The sequence below is a fragment of the Felis catus genome, chromosome B4 (genome assembly GCF_018350175.1).
Source record: "Felis catus isolate Fca126 chromosome B4, F.catus_Fca126_mat1.0, whole genome shotgun sequence".
NCBI classification, from domain to species: Eukaryota; Metazoa; Chordata; class Mammalia; order Carnivora; family Felidae; genus Felis; species Felis catus.
This window is the reverse complement of record NC_058374.1, coordinates 80615739-80639739: the sequence shown is the minus strand read 5'-3', so window position 1 is coordinate 80639739 and position 24001 is coordinate 80615739. Positions and strand designations below refer to the sequence as shown.

At 41.8% G+C, this 24001-nt stretch overlaps 1 protein-coding gene and 1 long non-coding RNA gene across 7 annotated transcripts in view; one reads left to right on the top strand and one right to left on the bottom strand.

Moving 5' to 3' along the window:
• The window catches only part of GTSF1 (gametocyte specific factor 1), a 15022-nt gene extending 6360 nt beyond the window's left edge, over positions 1 to 8662 (top strand). For 2 of the 3 annotated variants that reach the window (XM_045061907.1, XM_045061906.1), the window contains exons 3-9: positions 875 to 975; positions 2766 to 2892; positions 3331 to 3414; positions 3809 to 3926; positions 5399 to 5493; positions 6405 to 6441; positions 8558 to 8662. In XM_045061907.1, coding sequence (XP_044917842.1) covers positions 875 to 975; positions 2766 to 2892; positions 3331 to 3414; positions 3809 to 3926; positions 5399 to 5493; positions 6405 to 6421 — 542 coding nt within the window. In that variant the 3' untranslated portion in view covers positions 6422 to 6441; positions 8558 to 8662. The remainder of the gene's footprint in view (positions 1 to 874; positions 976 to 2765; positions 2893 to 3330; positions 3415 to 3808; positions 3927 to 5398; positions 5494 to 6404; positions 6442 to 8557) is intronic. The other variant, XM_019835039.3, reaches the window with a different exon arrangement.
• On the bottom strand, positions 4899 to 24001 carry LOC109501611. 4 transcript variants are annotated; one of them, XR_006600770.1, is made up of 6 exons: positions 21284 to 24001; positions 20629 to 20802; positions 16749 to 16846; positions 14106 to 14324; positions 7149 to 7259; positions 4899 to 5867 (listed from the first exon to the last, which is right to left on the bottom strand). It is a non-coding gene; the product is annotated as an uncharacterized LOC109501611 (long non-coding RNA). The 4 variants fall into 4 exon arrangements; XR_002159802.3 differs by having other exon boundaries at positions 22527 to 23982; XR_006600768.1 differs by having other exon boundaries at positions 20629 to 23977.

Sequence of the window (24001 nt, the reverse complement as noted above, 5' to 3'; positions counted from 1 at the left end):
TCTCACACTGTGTTGGGTCCTCACTGACAACCCAAAGCCTGCTTGGGGCTCTCTTTCCCTCTCTCTCTTCTCCCGCACATGTGTGCACACATACAGGCATATTCTCTCTCTCTCATGATAAATTAAAAAAATAAAAAAAAAAAAAAGGTAAAACCACCTGTCTGATAAAGGTATTGTTTTCATTTGAGAGGTGTCTGCAGCAACCAAGATCGGGAACTACTTAATAGTAGTCAAAACAAACGAAAAAGAAATCTAGACCTAGAGCAGTGCTTATGAACTATTTTCACGACCTGGCATACTAGTAAATAGGCAGGAATGCTGGCAAAGGGTATTAACTACCCTCAATTTGCCCTAGAACTGACTGATGGGGGATAGAGGGCACACGTGCAGGGGAATCCCTCATCAATATATTGGCACACCATCCATTCTGACCTTTAGCATACTGGTTGGGAGGCTTTGGTTTGGCTAGCTAGAGGTAAGAGTGACCCTGAATTAGCACATCTAGAAGGGAGAAGAGGCTGTCATTTCATTTAACTTTATTGTTGTTTTCATTGTTACTCTTCGTATAAAACAAATTTATGGACAACCAAATATGAACTAATAAGATCCTATTTTATCAATATCCTATCAAGCTGTCCCATGATAGCTTGTTTTGCTAGACTTCCCAAGATTTGGTGATAATACAGTTTTATCTTCTCGGAGTTACATTTTCGTGTTTAAATGTTTAGTCACCCTTTTTTTTAAATGCCAAGTTGTCATTAGATTGTCTTGTTCTATTGTTAAAGATTCTGTTGAAAAATCCAGTGTGTCTGGAATACTGGAGTTGTACAAAGGCTGGTTGGGTTTATGTTTATCCTACCTTTCTCTCTTTTAGTCGATTCCCTGGACCCTGAAAAGCTATTACAATGCCCCTATGATAAAAACCACCAGATCAGGGCCTGCAGGTTTCCTTATCATCTTATCAAGTGCAGAAAGGTAAGATATTGTTTGCATTATTTGCCTTGTAATGACCTCCTGAGTTCTTTTAAGAGGCCAGATTTTGTAAATAACCGTATAATTTTAACAAAAGTGTTTTAACTTAATGCCAGAATTGTTTTAGGACTCTAACTACCAACATTTATAGAAAGGAATTTATTTCTTGAGTACATAAATTTTTTCTCGTTTTCATTTTTTTCCCCCTTAGCTAGTGACAAAACACCCTTTATATGCTCTTTTCACTCTTTGTAAAACAGAGGAAACACTAATTTTTGCTAGCAACGAGAAATCCCTCTTGGCTTGTAAATTTGATGTGTTCGTTGTCCTGATAAGGATTGAGTGCCATAATACACTTATTTTTTATTTTTTTGTTTGTGTGTTTAGCAATGTTAGAGAAGTTGAACAGCTAGAGGTTAGCCTAAGAAAAGATTCCTAAAAATAATCATTTCTCCAAGTTTAAACAGTAAGCATCTTTGGAGTTGGCAGGGGCCGGGGGGAAGAAGTCATCTGAGTTTTTTCTCTGGTCTTAGCTGATGTAAACTACTTTAATGCTGGTATACTAATTGAGGCACTTAGAAAGGATTTTTAGAATACAGATGTCAGATACAGAGGGCAAAGGTCTGCAAGGATTTTTGCTTGGACAACATTTTTGGTATTTAATCCAAACTGCATACAATTCATGTATGCATTAACATCCTTTAAAGGGTGTTTCTCTTGTAATCTTGGAGACATGGTTGTAATGCCATTGGTGATCATTTCTCCACCCCTTTTGAATCTCTAGAGCAAGGATCCCTTAAAGTTGAACCTGGATAATCTGGACCAGCAGATACCACAATGACTTCCTTCCCTAGGCTCTCAAACATGCCCCAAGGGTAAAGGTTGGGAAAGGAAGCCAAGCGATAAAAAGACGCTGTCTTTAACTCTCTTCTTGTGATGCTCTTAATCTTTCACCACAAAAATCTTTGCATTGGAATGCTCGCAAATTCCTCACAATTTTCTTCATCCTCTGTTTTTCTCTAGTGTCCTCCCCCTTCACATTATTTTTACATTTTTGAGTATCATTTGTGATATGTGTTTTGCTTCTAATAATAAATGAATTTCTTAACTGCTGATATACTTGCTACAGGATTTGGGTGATGTTAAATACTTTGTTGTTTTGTTTTTTAAAATAAGAAACTTGGTCAGCAGAACAGACCCTCATTTGGGCTTTTCCTCGGTACAATAACCAAAATAAAGGTCAAATTGTTCACAGCCTCATTTCAGGGATCGTTACTTTAAATAAGCGTTCCTGTGTTAATCTGAAAAGCCATTGCTTTGCTGCTTCTGCGGCTCCCTTCCAACAGCTATTTTCCAGCACTATTGCATTGCAATAATAGGGGCGCTACTGCAATGCAGACCAAGAGCGTGTTTCCGTGTTACCGTTTCCTGAATATCACCCTTCAAAGACATCCAGAGAGCTCCACCGTTATAGGCTGTGCTGCCAGAGTCTTGTGACCCTGAGAAAGATGGCTCAAATACCCAATCCAAAATTTACCATGTCCTTCCGTATAAGCCACTTTTGACCCAGTATCTGTGTTGTCAGTCTCTGTGATCCTAACAAAGAAGCTTATGTTTTGATGATCTTGAGGTCACCTGTACAGTCTGTGTGAGTGATAAACGATTCCCTGTCACTTTTCTACCATGAGTTTGCCTCCCATAGTTAAGCCACAAGTTTATTGAGAGATATTAGTGGAGTCGTTTATAGAATAAACCACCTTATTTTGACAGACCCCTTAATTTGTGTTCTGCAGAATCATCCTGATGTCGCAAACAAATTGGCTACTTGTCCCTTCAATGCTCGCCACCAGGTTCCTCGGGCCGAAATCAGCCACCATATCTCAAGCTGTGACGATAAAAGTTGTATTGAGCAGGATGTTGGTAAGACTAGCTAAAATGTTCCAGTGCTAGAGGTTAGCCCTAGCTATGTATTGTGCTATGTTGTCACCTTGATTTTTGACTTTCATCATTTCAGAAGAATAATACCTTTCTGCCTTTGAGTTGTTTATCTCATCAGTAACAGGTTGTCAGGTTGTGTTTGTCAGACTGCTTTCCCTTCTGAACAGCCTGATCCATTTTACCAATAATTCATCTAAAAATAAGAATCATTTTATTGCCGTAAATATGATAAATGTCTTTGTTTCTGCTTCTCTTTCTTTTGTCAGCAAAGGGATAAGACCTCTCTGTTTAGCTTTTGTAGCATCTATTTTTCAGAAACAAAGACCTGTTAGGCTACCCTGCAACCTTTTAGGCCATTGACCCCTTTTAACATAATTGGCGATGTCCCCTTCTTACAGCAGAGTCTTTATTATCTTGCAGTCAACCAAACCAGGAACCTTGGACAAGAGACTCTGGCCGAGAGCACCTGGCAGTGCCCTCCTTGCGATGAAGACTGGGATAAAGGTGAAGTGTTTCTATGTCTTTTTCTTCACGGTGTCTAAATTCTCAAGTCATTTGATTTAGACAGAAGGAAGATTTTCCTTTTTTATGAGCACACCATGTTGTGCAGAATGCCTTATTATTTTTATTGGGCCCCAGAACGAGCACATTTGTATCACTGTGCAGACACGTGGAACGGCCTATCCCTCTTGATTGGAAGAAGCACTTCTTTACATCTGTTTTTTTCCATAAATTGTGTTGTACCATCTGTGTTTGGTTGTTACTGAGCACGTTTATTATTATTTATGTTGCTGTGTTTGTATCCTTCAATTAAATTCCTGCTACTGTGTCAGGCAGGGTACTTGATCAATTTTTACTTGCTTCTCTAAACTTAGGTATATTATTTCCCACCTTACAGATTCAACTAGCATAAACTACAGCACCACAAACTGTGTTTTGCTTTCTTTGGCAGATCTGTGGGAACAGACCAGCACCCCGTTTGTCTGGGGCACAGCCAACTACTGTGGCAACAACAGGTAAATGAAATGGTCTCGTTCCCAGCACTGCCTCCCAAAATCCAAGTGCTCTGTTACCAAAGGAAGCCACCAAAGCCTGATTTGATCTCGTTCCTTAATGATGTTACTTGGTGGTAATGTAGTCTAGATGTGGTTTTGACGAGTTATTTTCCTTTTTTATTCCTCAGTTCATAAAAAAGTCACATGCTTTGTGTTAATCACTATGGGAACACAAAAATACTAGCTTATAGCCTAGCAAGGGAGACAGTGGTAGGAGACATTCTTGTGTCTGTTTGGTTTTTTTGCTAGGTTCACGGTATTTAAACACTTTGAAAAAAATTCTCCAGCTACACCACATGGATCAGTTTTACTCTGGGTAGCTAGTGTCTAAGGAAAAATAATCTTAAAAGTTTGTGACTGGATAAGCCAGAGTACCTTTGGGTAGGGAAGAGAATGCATCTCTTCTTTCCACTGATTTGTATCTAAATCTATAAGATTTCTCATTACTGGGGAGCCTGGGTGGTTCAGTCTGTTGAGCATCCCAACTCTACATTTCAGCTCAGGTCGTGGTCGTGATTTCGTGGTTCATGAGATCAGGGAGTGGAGCCTGCTTGGGGTTCTGTCTCCCCTGCTCATTTCTGCATATTCACTCATTCGTTCTCATCTTCTCTCCCTCTCTCCCTCCCTCCCTCTCTCTCTCTCTCTCTCTCTCTCTCTCTCTCTCTCTCTCTCTCTCCCCCTCTCTCCCTCCCTCCCTCCCTCCCTCCCTCCCTCTCTCCCTCCCTCTCTCCCTCTCCCTCCCTCTCTCCCTCTCCCTCCCTCCCTCCCTCCCTCTTTCCCCCCTCCCTCCCTCTCTCCCCCCCAAATAAACTTTAAAAAAAAAGATTTCTCATTACTACTTCATCTTCAAACAAGACCAAATTGCAAATATTCAGAAATGAAAATATTTATGGATTAGAAAATGAAGGAATGAGATGCTAGACTTCATTTTTCCCCAAATAGAATGCTTATCAATTTTTATTTCTTAGCTCCTAAGATGAGTTAACAATTGCACGTGTACCTTATTGTGTGTGTGCACTAAAATAGAAGAACTTGAAGATGAATTTTAATAGCACAGTTTTAATTTTCCCTCCGTCCTATGAGATGTGTTGCCTTTGGTTTGGTTGTCTTGGCATTTTATCTCTCGTATTTGTTGAGTGAGTTGATGAGCCTGTCACACAACCGAACAGTAGATGGCATTGCTGTTTATCTCAATTTCTGGAAAATGAAAATGGTCAGACCCATCTTAATGCTTTTACAGAACAGTGAGCTTTTCAGAGAAGTAGTAATCATTCTAATTGCAAGAATGTTTTGATGGAAATGTGTTTACATTTCAGAATGTAGTTTGCTGTTTTCCCCCAAATTACAAAAAACACATTTTTGATGGTCTTGTGTGTGCCTGCCTGGAGAATACAGATAGGCGGGCATAGGCAAATTTGTCTTTCTTTTTGCAGCCCTGCAAGCAACATAGTTATGGAACATAAGAGTAACCTGGCTTCAGGCATGCGTGTTCCCAAGTCTCTGCCGTATGTTCTGCCGTGGAAAAACAGTAAGTGAAATAAAAGCAAAATGCTTTTATTCTTTTCATTGTGCTAAATACAGTTGGTCTTGACTAGCCAAAAACATGTTCAGTGTGAACACATTACACTCACATGACCCTGAGAGTGAGTGCCTCCTTGAATTTTGCATTCTGAGCACTTCGCTTTCTTCACCCTAGCCCTGGCCCTGGTTAATAACAGGAAAGTACAGGATCGCAGAAACCAAAAGAATGTGCTCAAGTTGGGGTGACCACTGACATCAAATACCATGGGCAAATTTGGGGACCAATAAAAAAGCTATTAATTTTGCCTAGGAGGAAGTCATCCCTGACATTCAAGGCATAATATCAATAGGAAACTGGGATTCAAAATGGATTGCAGAGACCTAAAAGGAAATGAAAGAGAGAAAATGAAAGTAATAAGTCAGAAGAACTGGCATTAAGAATAGTATTCCGATGTCTTCCCTAGGCATCAGAGGCCGTTCTGGGTAAATAGGTACTGAATTCATATCATATCACCCCGATAAATTCCCACACCCAAGATACTGTCATTTTTATTTAATACGTACTTTCCTAATGTTGCTCCCAAATGCACATTCGCTTGATTTCAGTCTCTGCTGCTGTTTGAGCTAATTTTGTAGGTGGCTAAAAGATTCCCTTTAAAACATTTCCCTTTGGATACTTCCGTTTCCAAAAAAAATGAGATCACCAAATCATATGCCTGAAGGCTTGATAGGTAATGAATGAACTATTCTTTTCCCATGCATTTGAGTAGAACCCAATCACTAATTTTGAATTCTTCTACTTTTATACTGTAATTCAGTCTACCCCAGGAATAAGTCATTTGTGTTTAGTAAGAATAGGGAATGGAGTGAGTTTCAATTGTCATGGTGTATTTATTTTGAAATATTTCTACTCCATAGATGGAAATGCACAGTAACCGAATATCTATCTCATCAAGTAAGTGTTTCAGTTTTATTTCACTATCTCTTCAGATGGTAGCAAGATTTAACTGGACATAAAGCAATTTGGGTCCAATTTTCTTTCAGATTATGGTACCAAATTAAAGCTTTGTGTGTGCCTCTGTTTTTTAAGTATATAGCTTCTATTATGGCTTTACACGCTAATGAATAGGCATTTACTGGTTAAATTAGAATTCTGTTAACATGCCAAGTTGCTTTCCCTAACGTTAATACACATTGCCTTTTTCCTTTTTCTTTTCTTCTTTTTTTTTTTTTATCAAAGTTGCATTCTAGATCTATCATGCCTTTTTAATGGGCTTGAGATTAATCAGACAGCTGTGCTTCACTGCTCTGCAATTTTTCCCTGTGCTGTACAGTTTAACACTCATCAAAAAATTCACTCCATTTAATGAGCACTTAAAAGTTTGGGGTCTCTAAGAGTCTTGCACTGTCGATCTTATCTGAATACCTGATTTAGTAGAATCTCACAAAATCTATATGAAGGGAGCAAAATCTTTTTACAGAGAAAGCCTTTCCTTGAGGTAACCCTGTACACCTATGGCAGAGCCAAATTTGATGCTTCAAATGCTATTTTGGTTGAGGTTTCCCGGCCGTCTTGCTCCTGGCAAAAAGAATATTATTAGTCTAGGGAGGAGATGATATCCCCACTGTCATGCAGATAGTAGGCTCTCTGTGAATATTTACCGAATGAGTAATTGGCCTGATGCCTTCCAGTTCATTCGCTTCCTCTGGACAGCGAAGCAGGTGGATCTCCTGTGAGTTAGGGTTCATGTTGTACCAAAACTGATGTTTCTTCTAGTGAGAAGCAGAAAAGAGATTCTAAAAGCAAACACCCTTTAGCCACGGACAATAATATTTACAAGTTGCTTCTAGGTACTATCCATTTTTCTTGGTAGGTTCTGATGTCACATGGTTAAATACATCTGGAAACCAGAAAATTAGATTTGGCCCCAGAAGAGAAAGTGCTACAGCAGCACTGGGGTGTGTCAGGAAAGCACACACTGAGCTGGATGAATGGCGAACTTTGAAGCCTTCTCTGACACGCCTCCCAAGATGCTTGGTGCTCATCTCCTCTGGATAGCTACCTAATAAAAATGGTCTAGGGGCGACTGGCTGACTCAGAAGAGCATGCAACTCTTGATCTTGGAGTTGTGAGTTCGAGCCCCACATTGGGTGTAGAGATTACCAAAAAAAAAAAAAAAAAAAAGTTACTCTAAGATGAAAGCCTAGGAGAAGCTCCTGTCTCTAACGCTGAATACTAGATGTTCCTCTCCTTTGGAACTTAACTCTTTGCTGTTAAACCCCTTACATGCTGAAAATGTATTTTTCTGTATAACCTCTGAGGAACCAAGGGAAAAAAATTATCCTAGTTTAGGTAAGAATCCTTAAACAGCCACAGACCTTTTTATTCTCTTAATAAAAAATAAAGCATCATATTTTGAATGCCTGTTGTAGAATGCTGTAGCTTCTTTGGAAAGATAAAAAAAGAAATAGAAGATAGGACTTTCTCCCTTAAGGAACTTAAGTATGGGTGGAGATTTTTTTGAATACATATACATAAAAAGGGTCAGTTCACCTTGCATTTACTATGCTTTTATCTCATTGTGTTTTTATCAACAAATCTTTTTACTAGGTAAGTGTCTCGAAGCAGGTGATATCATATTAATTTTTGTTCCCCTAATGTGCATTGTAAACAGCTCAAAAAATATTACTGAACTAATGAGTAGATAGAGTATGTGAGAAGAGAAAAAGATCAATATGTTAGTTGAAATTAATCCAGAATTGTCTCGAGGAGTCAATTGTATGGATAATCAATTCTGATTTTCTTCTCACTCATGAAACTGTTGACACAAGGAGTGTACATCGATCTCTGTGTAGAATGTTTTTAATTCAATTAACAAGTTTCTGTGTGCTTAGTGGAACTGAAAAGTTAAGGGTCAGAAGGTACTTGGTGTTCTGCCATTAACAATAGCAGATTCTTCCAGCTGACCAAGAGATTTTAATCAGGTTGTGTGGCCTGTTGTCAGATGTAGTTGGTGTTTTTATCACTGACAGGAACTAAGATCTCTTCTTTTTCTCTCATTTCCTTGCAGATGCCAGACCCTAGAAGACTCTTGCTTCTTCCTGCTACCAATGGGTTCTTCACTTTTTTTCTCCTAATCTAATTATAGAAAGATAAACTGTGACTTTCAAACTGACAAGTACCTTTTTCTTTTTTCCTCCCTGCTTTGAGTCTCATTCATTTGATGCAGGAAAGAACTCTCAAACTCAGAAGAACTGCTTCAAATAAAGCATCAACATAGATAGCTTGATAGTTTCATTAAGTACCTGCAGCCCCAAGATCAGAAATCACATCATGTTCCACATTAATGAAACGTAATTATTTAAAGTTATCTTAAAGGATCCAGCTAAAGCAGGCAAGGAACTTGGGTTGGAAAAAAAAAATAACTGTATTTATGTTCTCTGACACACATCGGCCAGCTTCTTTTTAGAATTTATAGGAATGGGCCTTTTTTGATCAGTGTATCTTTTTATCCAGAGTCCTCAAGATGTCGATAGCATTTATATAGCAAAATACCCCATTCTTGGTTAAAATCTTAGAACATCTTGCTCTCTGAATATTTCCAACCTAGGGTAGGTTTCTTTTCATCTCTCCCACATTCCAGCTGGAAATTGTACTTGGTGTCAAACCAGGTGTAGATTATGTAGGAGTGAAGATTGGAATGGAGAGGAACAATGTATGTGTGGGGAAGAGATAGGCTTTCCACCTGTGTGTGAAATTTGATTAAGCTTCAAAGCTTAAATTTGTGATGGCCCTGCCGACTACCCTGGGATTTGTGTAGAGTAAGTTCAATTTCTGAAACACCCAAAGCTCGGGCTGTCCTAGCATCTGGTTGGCCCTCAAGAGGAAACCTCATGATTTCCCCAGACCAGTTTTTTTGTTTGTTTATTTGGATTATCTGTGCGTTTTTGGTTTTTTGTTTTTGTTGATTGGTTGGCTCTTTCAGGTTTGGTTTGGTTTGGTTTGAAGTCTGCATGGAGAGGGATATAGGATGTGGTATAGATAAGGATTTGGATGAAGCATACTTACAAATAATTTCAAAAATGATCTGTCTAGCATTGTTTGTGGGTAACAGATAAGGGAGAGTGGGCTTTTATGGAATGCCTCCTTTCATGAGTTTTCCATTGGATTCTCTCCTAATGAAGCAGAGCAGTTTATTTAGTTGCCGTCTCTAAAAACAGGTTCAAGATAAGCCCCAGTACAAGGTATTTCTGCTTCTAGCTGTGTGATCTTAAGTGAATAACTAAACCTTTTCCTCTGGAGATGGTGATAATGTATGGAGGGGGGAAAAAACACCCATTATGCCACTAAATCTGGTTATTTGTATATCAACCAATACGTCACAACCTAATGTTTTAAAAGTACTCGTCTTACTGGAAAATTACAAATCCCTGTTGATTTCACTTGTTTGGGTGATAACAAAACTGTCTATTCTGTAGTTGTAATCCAGAACACCTAACCAGTTTAGGAAGAACAAGCAGGGGTGTGAGTCTCATTGCAAAGAATTAACTGCTTGAATACAACTCAACAAAAGAATCAGAAATCACAAAGTCACAAAACATCTGACCTTTTCGAGTGTGAGTACCACTCACTGTAGGAGAATGCCTACCTGTGTTAATTTCATTAGCTCACAAAATAAACAAGCCTGCTGTTTCTTTAGTAAACTAATGATTAAAGCAGCCAATTTTTCTGGTCCAGGAGCTTTCAGGGACTACTTGGGATGTTTATTGGGCCTAGAATTCACTAGTCTGGATTTAGTTTACTAGAGATTTTTGGAAATTCCCAAAAACTAGAATAAAGAAGTGACTAAGTCTATACATCTGTCAGAATTGGGAAGGAGAAACTTCTCTGTGAGATCCTCTTTTTCAGAGGATGACTTCCCTTTGGAATGTGGACAGGTAAGCAGCTGAATATTCTGCCTTAATTTCAGTTAAAGTCAAGTGTTACAGGTTAAATGCAGAGGTATTTCACAAGCTTAGCCCAGAGAGCCTTTGAGGCCCGCATTTCAATCTTATCCAAGGCTTCCATACTCTACCCCAAGGAGAGGATTTGCTTTTTGGAAGATTGCCTTTCACTGTAGGGGTTCTAGAAGTGCCGTTGTGATTTGCAAATGTTCTTACCAGGGATAAACACACGGAGGTAAAAATGATTCTGAGCTCTCCTGGTAGCTGTACCCGAGCTAAACAAGGAGAATATCTGGATTTAATTTCAAGTAATGCATGGTAGTACCTTTTCCTCGTTAATCTCTTAGACAAAATGTATATACCTATACTGGCATTCTTGGAGTCCTTTAGTGTTACTTTTCCCAGTTCATTTTAAGCTTTAAAGTAGGCAGACACTGAGGAGATAACATTGTGTTTATATTACCATTTTTAAAGAGGCAGGTTATAAAAATCAAGGTGATTTGTATACTATATTTTAAATGATTGAAGCAGGACTGGCCTTGGAAAGGAGACCTTTAAGAAAATACACATTTTCCGGGGTGCCTGGATGGCTCAGTCGGTTGACTTCGGCCCAGGTCATGATCTCACAGTTCGGGAGTTCAGGCCCTGCGTTGGGAGCCTGCTTCAAATTCTGTGTCTCCCTCTTTCTCTGCCCCTCCCCCACTCATAGTCTGTCTCTCTCAAAAATATAAAAAATAAACATTACAAAAAATTTTTTAAAAATACACGTTTTCTTGTGCCAACTCAGTGGGTAGCATAAGGAAAACCACCAAAATTCTATGAGAAAAATACTGTAGTGACCACTCATTCTTTTGATCACTGTCTTCCTGGTACGATTAAGGTCCAGAACACATTCACATTCTACTTTACACTCCTGGCCTCTTCAGAAGCCACTGAGGACACTATTAACCTGCTACCCCAGTACCAACAGTCTCAGGTGACTTTCTATAATAGCTGTACTGAGGTCTGACCAATGCAGACCTTTGTATGAACAGGACATTTGCCCTTTACACAGCAATTCCCCTGCCTGGTCCAACTCGCTTAACTCATAAACTTGGTAGCTGGTGAGACAGATATAAAAGTTAAGATTGCCTGTAGCTAGGAAAAATAGCATCCTAGGCCAGACAGTACCCCTGGAGAACAACCATATGGTCAGCAGATTTGCATTTGTGTTTACCTTAAAGACTGTTTTATATAAAAACTAAAATAGTGGAAGAGCCTTTGAAGAAACATGAAGACAAGAAGACCTACACATTTTTATGGAGGATGTAAATCCAGGTTGTATGAAATATTTCATATTAACCCAACCATGCCTCTTCGTTTTTATTAAAATGCTTGTCATTGAGGGGTGCCTGGGTGGCTCAGTCAGTTGAGCGCCTGACTTCGGCTCAGGTCATGATCTCACAGTCCGTGGGTCTGGGCCCCACATCAGGCTCTGTGCTGACAGCTCAGAGCCTGGAGCCTGCTTCGGATTCTGTGTCTCCCTCTCTGACCCTCCCCCGTTCATGCTGTCTCTCTCTGTCTCAAAAATAACGTTAAAAAAAATAAAATGCTTGTCATTGAAATGAAGTCTGCTTTCTAGTTCATTCTCAGGCTTGGGTTCTAGGTTTTCATTGGACAAGATGACAGATTATTTGCTCCTTGTGTTGGTTTTCTGTAGAGGAGAACTTTCTAGCAGAGGTACAAATTAAAAGTGATGGGAAGTTTTGATTTTGAAGTTAGAAGCTCCATTGAGATATCCTTTTGTGGAATTGGAGATGTCAACAGAAGAGTCAGTGTTGTAGCTTTATAAAGCCCTTGAAAAACATGGTTCTGCTAGGTGTGTAACTTTGATGCCCACCCAATCATATCTCATAGCCTTGGAGCTGGAAGGGGAGTTTAAGAGCAAAGCTTTATCTTACATATGAAGAAATAGGTGCTGTACAAATGTGGAACATTTGAAAAAAAAAAAGGGGGGGGCGGGAGGAGGAGGTTCATAGGTGGTGGCTTAATAAGTTGAGAGTCTGACTTTTGATTTCGACTCTGGTCATGATCCCAGGGTTGTGGGATCAAGCCCCGTGTCGGGCTCTGTGCTGAGTGTGGAGCCTGCTTAAGATTCTCTCTTTCTCCCCTATGCCATGCTTCTCCACTTACGCTCTCTCTTAGATGGATAGATAGACAGACAGACAGACACAGATAGGGAATGATAAACACAAACTTCAAGACAGTGGTTATCTCCAGTGGAGAAGCTGTGGGGATGGGATTAGGGAAAAACACAGTATATTATTCTATTCAATAAATTGGGTGGTAGGTTTCCTGGTGTTTATCTGATGCTTCGTACGTGTGTATTAAATACTGTATAACTGGGCATTAAATACTATATAACATAGCACCAGGCTATGAGCTGTCAGCACAGAGCCTGGGTGGCTCAGTCAGTTAAGCGTCCGACCTCGGCTCAGGTCATGATCTCATGGTTTGTGGGTTCGAGCCCCACATCCAGCTCTGTGCTGACAGCTCAGAGCCTGGAACCTGCTTCAGATTCTATGTCTCCCTCTCTCTCTGCCCCTCCCCTACTTCCACTCTGTCTCTCAAAAATAAATATTTTAAAAAATAAAATGAATAAATACTATATAACTTTAAAACATTAGGAACAAGTATTACATAGTTGCAGAGTGCTTACTGTAGGCAAACCACTGTTCTTACTTGACATTTTACATACTTTAACCCAGGGTGGAGGAAAAAGAGGCCCAGAAAACTATCTTTGCCAAGGATCCATGGCTTATTAGTACTGAGCTGTGACCATAACCTGGGACTTCTGATTTCTAATTTACTGCTTTTGGCTTCTAGACCCTTCCTGTTTCCCTAAATGGTAATTTGCACCCAACCTCTCACTCTCCCAGGCTGTGAGTTTCCTTTTGAACTCATTTCCATGTCTGTCACCTTGGACTTCATAGTCACTCCGGTGGCCTAAATCAGCAGCCTGAATTCTCTTGACCGCATTGCTTTTTTACTGTCTCTGTGTCACCAATTCCCAAGTCAAGTGGAACCCACTATCTCTTACACCCTATTTCTTCTGGGTTCTTGAGCATGGTGGTAGAAAATCACCTAAATATGCCAACTGACTCCACTGCAGATGTATGATTTCTTAACTCGGGTATTCATTCTTGTTTGGCTTTTTCAAATTTACCTGGTGACCACTGCACCCTTTTTATTCTCAACTTTATCTTTTTTTAATTTTTTTTAATGTTTTATTTATTTTTGAGAGAGAGACAGAGTGCAAGCAGGGGAGGGACAGAGAGAGAGGGAGACACAATCCAAAGCAAGCACCAAGCTATAAGCTTGGTCTTAACTGAGTCACCCAGGCGCCCCTATTGTTCTCAACTTTATAGTCCCTATTTCCCATCCTTACTTTCAGCAGATGGCTTTGCCTCTTACTCTCTAGAGAAAATAGTGGTCATCAAACTTAGCTTCCTCTTTTTCCCATCCCCAGACTAAACTCTTAGAGCATCCACTTTGCCTTTATCTCAGGGGTATGCTTCCTCTCCAAGGCTAACCTCACCCTTGCTACCTGCTCTGTATCCCAGTGTATTAGTTATCTGTTGGTGCATAACATTTCCCCAAAGCTTAGTGGATAAACCAATAATAAACATCTATTACCTTCACAGTTTCTATGGGTAAGGAGTGACTTAGGCGGGTGATCCTGGTTTGGGGTCTTTTATGTGATTGCAGTCAAGATGTCAGCCCGTGCTGCAGTTTCCTGTACACTTGACCGAGGTTGGAGGTTTTGCTTCTAAGGTGGCTCGCTTACTCGCTTGGCAGATCAGTGTTGGTTGTTGGCAGAAATCTGAGTGTCTTCACAACATGTCAGCTGCCTCCCTTCAGAGAGAGTAAGTTAAGAGCAAGTTGGAAACGTAAATTATTTTATGACCTACCAAGAGTTACACAGTATCATTTCCACAGTATGCTTTTGGTTACACAGCTGAGCTGTGGCAGGGGGTTTTACAGGAGCACGAGCACAAGGATCACCGGGAGCTACCTTGGAGGCTGGCTGTCACACCCACTTCTATCCTCCACTGTCTTCCAGAAGTTATTTGCTCTTTTCTCTTTACCTTAATCTTATTTCTCTTAAACTCTTTTTATGTGTTATACTTTTCGTTAATAAATAGCCTTTGGGGCGCCTGGGTGGCTCAGTCAGTTGAGCATCCAACTTCGGCTCAGGTCATGATCTCGTGGTCTGTGGGTTCAAGCCCTGCGGTCTCGGGTTCTGTGCTGACAGCTCGGAGCCTGGAGCCTGCTTGGGATTCTGTGTCTTCCTCTCTCTCTGCCCCTTCCCCGCTCATGCTCTGTCTCTCTCTGTCAAAAATAAACATTGAAAAAAAAAATTTTTTTTTATAAATAAATAAATAAATAAATAAATAGCCTTTAAGCTCCCAAAATGCTAAGGTTACATTTGTTCTTTTAAAAAAACACACACACCTAGGGCTTCTGGTGGGTGGTCAGCGGGTGAAGCGTCCAACTCGTGGTTTCAGCTCAGGCGCTGATCACACAGTTCACGGATTCAAGCCCTGAGTTGGGCCCAGTGCTGACAGTGCAGAGCCTGCCCAGGATTCTCTCCCTCTCTCGCTCTGCCTCTCCCCCATTCTCTCTCTCTCTTTCTCTCTCTCTCTCAAAATAAACATTAAAATTTTTTTTTTATCTTGTAATTCTTTCCCAATTTACCTAATAATAGTTGCAGAGGCTTTTTGAGCACTTGATGTGCCAAGCACTGTACAAAAGCACATTGTATGTGGGGCGCCTGGGTGTCTCAGTCAGTTGAGCATCCGACTTCGGCTCAGGTCACGATCTCACGGTTCATGAGTTCAAGTGACGAGTTGGGCTCTGTGCTGACAGCTCAGAACCTGGAGCCTGCTTCGGATTCTGTGTCTCCCTCTCTCTCTGCCCCTCCCCTGCTCGAGCTGTGTGTGTCTCTCTCTCTCAAAAGTAAATAAACACTTAAAAAATTAATTTTTAATTAATTAATTCCAGTTAATTCCACATAAGCCCATGAAGTAGATATTATTAGGTCCCCATTTGGTAGATGAGGAAACTGTGGATTATGGAATATACAAGATTTGACCAGAGTTACTTAATTACTGTATGGAGGAACAAGAATTGGAGTTAGGTCTGTGACCCCTAAAGGCAGTATTCTCTTTTTTTTTTTTAATTTTTTTTTAATGTTTGTTATTTTTGAGAGAGAGACAGAGTGTGAGCAGGGGAGAGGCAGAGAGAGAGAGAGAGAGAGAGAGAGAGAGAGAGAGAGAGAGAGAGAGACAGGCGCCCCCTAAAGGCAGTACTCTTTTTTTTAATGTTTATTTATATTTGAGGGAAAGATACAGAGAGACAGAGAGACAGACAGAGCGTGAGCAGGGGAGGAGGGGCAGAGAGAGATGGAGACAGAATCTGAAGCAGACTCCAGGCTCCAAGCTGTCAGCACAGAGCCCGATGTGGGGCTCGAACTCACCAACCGCGAGATCTTGACCTGATCCGAGCTGGATGCTTAACCAACTGAGCCACCCAGGTGCCCCTAAAGGCAGTATTCTTAATCCCACTGTGTTTTATTCTTGCTCCAGCCCTGCTGTCTCCCCACCTTGCTCATAGTCAAACTATAGTGAACTCACCATCTCTCCAACACTGTGCTGTTTAGTGACTGTACCTTGGTGCATCTTGTTTCCTAAAATGCATTCGTTTCCTCCCTGTGCCAACACTTTTCTGCTTAGCATCTTCCACCTTCAAGTTCCAACTCAAATGTTATCTCCTTGAATAACTATTCCAGCCTCTCTGATCTAGGCTCCTACTGTCCTCTGTTCACACTATATTTTTAATGTTTATTTACTTTCTGAGAGAGAGAGACAGGGTGTGTGAGTGGGCAAGGGGCAGAGAGAGAGGGAGACACAGAATCGGAAGCAGGCTCCAGGCTCTGAGCTGTCAGCACAGAGCCCAACACGGGGCCTGAACCCACGAACCGTGAGATCATGACCTGAGCCGAAGTCAGACACTTTTAACTGACTGAGACACCCAGGCGCCCCTGTTCACACTATTTTTAATAGCATTTATTGAGTTGTGTTATAATTATCTTCTAAATGCCTGCATCAGGCAAGGTTTAGAACAGGAAACAGAAACTCACAGTATCTCAATATTCTTAAGGAAAAAGGAGCTTAATGCAGAGCATTAAGTGCTTACAAAATCACTTGAAAAGCTGGAGAAGCAGACTATGGCAGGGCCTCTAGGAATGATTCCCAGAACACTACTGAACTAACCCACCTGGGGAGCTGCAGTCTCCGATGGCCGCTGAAATACTGAGTTTGAGAACATAGCGCCGTAGCTACAATCCAGGGATCAGGAAGCTGCCACAAACAGTCCTACAACATATATAGAGTTTTACAGAGCTACTGACCAATGTAAACATCCAAATGCATGGTCAGCAGAGGAAGGAAAAAGGAAACTAGATAGTCAGCACCTGAAGCACTGAGAGTTTACTCTAGGGCCTGTTGAGGTTTTTGAATATTTGTTTTACAATAAGATTAGGTCACTCTTTTTTTTTTTTTCATGAGGAAATTGGTTACTTTCAAAGTTCAAAGAAAAAAGCACCATATGGCAACCTGCCCCCCTGCTAAAAAAAAAAAAAAAAAGCCAAAAATTTGTTGCTACAGTACGTGAGTACTAAGTGGACAAGGGCAGGCAAAAACTACTTGAGAAAAGTGGTTATGAAAGCAGTTGACAGAAGTGACATTGAACTGAGAGTCCGTACAAACATACCTTCAATCTAAGACCAGCCCCGCGACCTTGGAAACCTTCAACTTTTCTGTGCCTCATAACTGTCTTCATAAAGTGAGACTGAACTTAGATAACCTCCGAGGTTCAATCCAACCCTACAATTCTGTTTTCTTAGTTATTCAATTGAAAAACATTTTTTATTTATTTTAGAGAGAGAGAGTGCAGGCGTGGGGGGCGGAGGGGGGCAGGAGTAGAGAGAATCTCCACAGACTCCACTCTGCACGGAGCCTAGCGCAGGGTTCTACCCCACAACCCTGGGATCATGACCTGAGCCAAAATCAAGAGTCGGACGTTCAACCGACGGAGCCACTCAGGCGCCCCCAAAACACATTAGTGTTGTGTTGTTTTTTTTTTTAAGAGGAAGATTATACAACCATTTTTAGGGCTTTCTTTACTTTTTGATCATTCTGTAAAAGTTTCCTGTCAACCTTAAAATATTCTCTGAGGCCATCTAGATGAGGTGAGAGAAGCAGAAAGTAACGTAGAAAGTGATGGGGTTTTGCTTCACCATGCCGAGTCACATAGAGTGTTTTAAAAGCACACCAGAGCAACTTTGGAGTTCCCTACTTTCCAGTCTGGGGTTTTGGTTCATCTGTCCCCATGTGTCAAGGGGAAAAGAAATTCTTTAAAGAATCATCACTGATTCCGGGAGCTAGAAAGGCTCATCACAACCTCAAAAACGGGGCTTGTTATAAAAAAAAAAAAAAAAAAAAAAAAAAAAGTGCATTAAAAGCTGCCTCCAGGCTGTGTTAGCTAGGCGAGAGATTAAATAGAGCTTTCCCCGTGTCCCTGCAACCTCCTTTGGGCTATTTGAGGTGCTTGCTGGATTTTTTTGGCCTATTTTTTCTTTTTCCTTCAAGACTTGCCCTTCATTCTCTTGCTTCTCTGATGCAAACTTCTTTTCAGAACACAATTTCCAGACAAACCTTCAGATGTTAGCCAAGGGTCGGTACTGTTTTTAGTTGTTATTTCCTTCAAAATAGACACCGGCGGCGACTGGTGCTGTCTTTTTTCAGAGAAATCTGTGTTGTTCCAGGCTCCGCGTGCAGCCCGTGTCATTCCTCCCCTGCTAATATGCTTTCTTAGCTTGCTTCACGCGTGTTTACCAACTCCAGTTTAGTCCCCGGGCTCTCCACCCTTCACCCCGCCCCCTGAGCTGTGCATTTCAAAACGGAGAGAAAAAAATGACAGCTTCTCCTCAGGCCCCTCCGGTGAAGGCTGCAGAATCACCAGGGCCAGTATGTCAGAGTGTACAGCCTTTACCAAAACTTTGCACAGACATATTTTGGATAAGCAAAAGAGAAAGCCACTCAACATGTAACACACAGCCTCTTTTCCAAGGGCCTCTAACGGACGGGCAGGCCCAGGGCTGCCTGTCCTCAGTGCAGAAGATAAATGAGATGACAGTGAATGAGCAGGGTTTAGTCCTTAGCCAAGGATGATCCAAACCCCGATGCCGTATCTATTGCTACATGCAGCAAATTAAATGGGATGTACACATGAAGATTTGTTATAGTTACAGTCCTGTCCTCGGGCCTTTTATAGTCAAAGGCACTGTTTCTCAAAGCGTAATCCAAATATCACCTACATCATAATTACTTGGGTGCTTATTTTAAAATGCAGATGCCTGGGCTTTGGTCCAGACTTACTAAATCAGAATATCTGGAAACAGCACACAGGACTCTGTTTTTCACAATACACCTCACGTCATTCTCCTGTACAGTAAGGTTTCTAAAAGTACATGTTACTTTGAATAAAGGCTTTTTAGGAATTCACAAGGAAGATATTCACACTGTTTGAGTTTTGAAGGACCTAGGTCCTTCATGGATCCTTAAAACTGTACACACTAATCACAAAGTAAAGAGTATAGTATAGTAACTATTAAGAATATGAGATAATAAAGGAACGGTACCTGAATCATAAGATCACTTAAAGGCATAAATGGGAGGGATACCTGGGTGGCTCAGTGGGTTAAGCATTGGACTCTTGATCTTGGCTCAGGTCATGATCTCACTGTTGCTAAGATCAAGCCCCGCGTCAGGCTGTGCACTGTCAACTTGGGATTCTGTCTTCTCTCCCTGCCCCTCCCCTGAGTTCTCTGTCTTTCTCTCTCAAAGTAAATAAACATTTTTTTAAAGGTATAAATGGGGGGAAATGCACTAAAGTTTTTAATAGTGTTGACTATAAGCACTGTAGTGAATAAACTGAGGATATTTAATACACAGATGACATGATGTTCACACAGCACAAGATTATCCCCATACGTTGTCTTTACTCCTTGATTTCCAATTTTTAAAACAAAAATTTGAGGGGCGCCTGGGTGGCTCAATCGGTTGAGCATCCAACTTTGCCTCAGGTCATGATCTTGTAGTCTGTGGGTTCAAGACCCGCGGTGGGCTCTGTGCTGATAGCTCAGAGCTTAGAGCCTGCTGTGGATTCTGTGTCTCCCTCTCTTCTGCCCCTCCCCTGCTTGTGGTCTGTATCTCTCTCTCTCTTTCTCTCTCTCTCTCTCTCTCTCTCTCTCTCTCAAAAATAAATAAGCATTAAAAAAAATTTTAACAAAAATTTGAAAGACAGAAGGCATCCTTTCAGTCAAGGCCAGGCATCCAAAACAATAAAAAAGAAATGACTGTTTTTTCTTAACCTTGGTAGATCACAATGTAATCAGGGAAAGGAGAGTAGATTTCTGGATCTGGTGTCATTTGTTTCCCTAGCCCTGTACCGTCCATGGATTGACGCTATTGTGTGTCCTACTCCATTTTAAGGGTATTTATTGACACTGTCCCATTTCACCAATAAAAGATTCATTTGAGAGCTGTCACTACTTATAAATGACCTTCACTTCTGAAATGACTTTCATGGTTTCCACCATGAAATGATTGAATGATCGCTGGTAGGTCCTAAGGGAGTTGTCTTTGCTAGTGAGCATGGGAAGAGAACAGCCATGAGTATGAGGAGAGCAGTAGAGAGGACACCCCACCCCCCGGATCTCCCCTCTCTCTCTGTCAGGTGGGGGACATAGAGACAAGGGCAATTCTTTATCTATCTTTTTTTCTCCCTGCCCCTAAGGTGAACAGGGACCCTGTGATCTATGCCTAAGTATAACCCCACCTACCTGCTGCTTTCTGTTTGTGGACATAGTTAACAGGTGTGAAGAAGGGCATAGATTTCAACCACCCCCACACCTAGGGCAACTGATGCAAGGAGGTGAGGCCCTTTATCCAGCCTCTTAGAGACTTTTGGAGAGGGAAAGAATAGCATATGGAAGGAAATTGTACCCAGCTCTCCCTGGAGTCCAGCCTTCTGAAAAGGCAGTTTCTAAGAGAGAAAAATGTGGCCTCAACAGATTGAGAAGGAAGAATTTAACCTTGGAATAAAGGTGGAGTATTAGTGAAGTTTTACTCTCCATATTCCAAAGAGAAAGCTAAAAGCAGGGTTGTCGATCTCCTTGGTGTCCAGCAGGTAGAGATGCAGTCTAAGTCTGCCTGGGGTTGCAGTGGAAAATACTGGGCAACAAGCAGCTTCCAGAGTCTTCTGAAGCCTGAGAGAGAGAATAAGCAAGGTACCTTTGTTGCTTCCCAGTCCCCACTTACCTAAACCTATTTACACCCCGTTTTCTTCCTTCCCTTTCTTGGAGACTTTGACCTCACACTAGGACCTCTCAGCTTCTGATACGAGGCTGGGAAGGAGGGATACAAAGAACTCTCAGGTAGCAGAAGGATGGGAAGAAGGGGATCACAGAGACATTTGAAGGAGTTTCCTGACGTCCAGGTCTGGGCTGTGTAACACAGATCCTAGGTTGGCAGTGAGGTGTCCTGCCTGCCGGTCTAGAAATGCCAGCATCTTAAACCCATGGAGAGACCATGCTTCTAAAATTCTGCCATATATATACACAAATCTAAAAGTGACACAAACCAGGACCAGCAAATCAGACAAGATGCAGCATAGGTATCCCGCCAGCCATGTGGCATCTGTGGATATGCCAGGCACCAAGTAAAGGCATGGGTGGGCACCCTCCCTACCAGTGGGCACCAGGCCATGACCATCAGTTGGATACGATCAGCCTGCCAAACTGGAGGGCATCCCAGGGCATTGTGCCCATCCGCTTCCCCTGCCACAGACTGAATGGAGCCCAGAACTTCTGCGAGAACCTCCTGCATATGGAGAAATAGATTCAGTTCGTCACTGAGAGCGACAGGAGAAAGGGAGGCAGGCAAAGGGGGTAGCATTCTATCTGAAAACCATAGCAGAAGCTCTTCATCTTTGCCCTTCCATTGGAAAAGAAAAGTCTAGAAATGGACCTTCTGAATATAACCCAGAACTTGAGGTTGAGTGTTAGGATAAATGGGAGTGGGATACACGGGAATTCGTAGAGTGGAAGGCAAACGTGGCATGGTGGAAGGAACTAACTTGGAATAAAGATACTTGGATTCTGTCCCACGTTAGCTGTATGACCTTGGGCAAGTTACTTCATTTCTCTGGGCCTTGGTTTCCTTATCTGTAAAATGAGGACATTGGACTAGACAGTATCTAGAATATCTTCCTCCTCTAATATCTGCTATTTTGTTTTGAGCAGTGATTGACTTTCCCTTGTTGAGGGTGACCCATATAGCACCCACAGAACCCTGTGTGACCCCAGGCATAAGCTGTGTCTAAACTAAGGGAACCATGTACTGGGGGGGGCGGGGAGGGGAAGTGAAAGTTCTGAGTTCCTAGTGTCCCTACTCGTGCTACCTCTGTTCCCACACTGGACGTCCACCGCCACAGGGATGTGAAGTCCACAGACCTCCTAGTCTTCTGTGTACTGAGAAGGCTGGAGGCCCTAGTCAACCTTGTAACTCAAAGAATCTAAAACTATTGTGTCAAAAATAAAGTGATGCTCATCTAGGTAATATCCTTTGTGCAGCATTCCTCCCCCACCGTCTGCAGTTTCACTTTCTACAGTTTGAGTTACTTGCGGTCAGCCGCGGTCCAGAAGCAGAGGAGCCTCAGACAAGATGTCAGAAGGTCAGTAGTAACCGATGTCATTCACCTCTCTGTATCTCATCACGGAGGCATTATCTCATATGATCATCGTAAGAAGGAGGAGGAGTACAGCACAGAGATATTTTGAAAAAGAAATCACGTTTATAACTTTCGTCACAATATATCATTATGATTGTCTTACTGCTCTTGTTAATCTCTTACTGTGCCTAATTTACAAACTAAATGTTATCATAGGTATGTGTGTATAGGAAAAAACAAAGTAGGTATAGGGTTCAGTACCGTCTAAGTTTCAGGTATCCAGGGAGATATCCCCTGCAGATAAGAAGGGACAACTGTATTGCTACATACTGAGTCTGGGCCCAGTGCAAGTCTGTCTCTGATCTCTGCTCCATTGCCTACAGAGCTGCCCCTCCTCACTCAAGCTCCTTCCTGCTGATGCAGATTCACAGTGGGCTGGCCATTGGTTCTGGCTGCCTGTGCAATGTTCACCTGGTCCCTGGGCAAGGACTTGTGCCTGAAGTGATCCTGTGAAGAGAGCCAACACTTCACCTTCCCCCGCCCCAGGCACTATCTCACTTCCTTTGTCCAGGTGAGTTTCCAGTATCCTCTGGATACTGGAAGTTTCCAGAGGATACTGGAAACTCCCCATTTACCAAAGCTTCCCTATATACCCAGGCCTAAGAACATATTCCACTCCCAAACTGAGAACGGAGAATTCTGGGGGATTCCAGAATGACAAATAACAATACTCATCCTGAGACCTGAGTTCTACTCCTTTATCCTCACCTCCACCCTGGGGACTCGTAAATACCCTCAGAAATAAAAAAAAAATGGTCAGAATGGACCGATTGACATCTTGGTTTTCCTCATTCAGATGTGTCATACTGAATTTCAAGGGGAATGTCATTTCACCTCCCATATTTTGCCAGATATTTCAGTATGCTCTAATCTCCAAGGCGGAAGTAGGAAGGGAGGTGATGCCGTAACTTGAAGTACAATAGGTAGAACTCATGAATCCTACTTTCAAGGAATTTCTAATCTGCATTCGGTACCTACGGATGCATAACGAACCGCCCCCAAATGTAGCGACTTAAAACAACAGTAAACATTTATTCTCTCACACAGTTCCTGTGGGTCAAGAACTCAGAAGCAGCTTAGCTAGGTGGTTCTGAGCCGAAGGTCTCTCATGAGGTTGTAGTTAAGATGTCAACGGGGGCTGCAGTTTTCTGAAAGCTCGGCTAGGGTTGGTCACCTTGTACTGCAAGGTGACTCATGTGCACAAACTCAAATTCTGGCAAGTCGGTGCTGGCTCTTGGTGGAAGGCCCTAGTTCCTCACCACATGGATCCTGCCATAGAGCTGCTTGAGTGTCACCATGATATGACAGCTGCCTTCCCTCAAAGCAAGTGATCCAAGAGGCACACCAAGGTGGAAGCTGCAATGTCTGTTTATGACTTAGCCTTGAAAGTCACATATGTCGCTTCCACAGTATTGTATTGTAGGAAGCCATGTAGGAAGGGAACACAGAAAGGGCATGAATACCATGAGATGAGGATCATTGAGCTATCTTGGAGGCTAGCTACCCCATAATCCATCGAGGATTTCAAGGTTATCGTAAATAATATATTATGCTAAATAGAAGAGGTTGGATGTTTAAACGCCTGCAAGAAATTTTTTTTAATGTTTATTTCTTTTTGAGAGATGGGCAGAGAGACAGAGTATGAGTGGGGGGAGGGCAGAAAGAGGGAGACACAG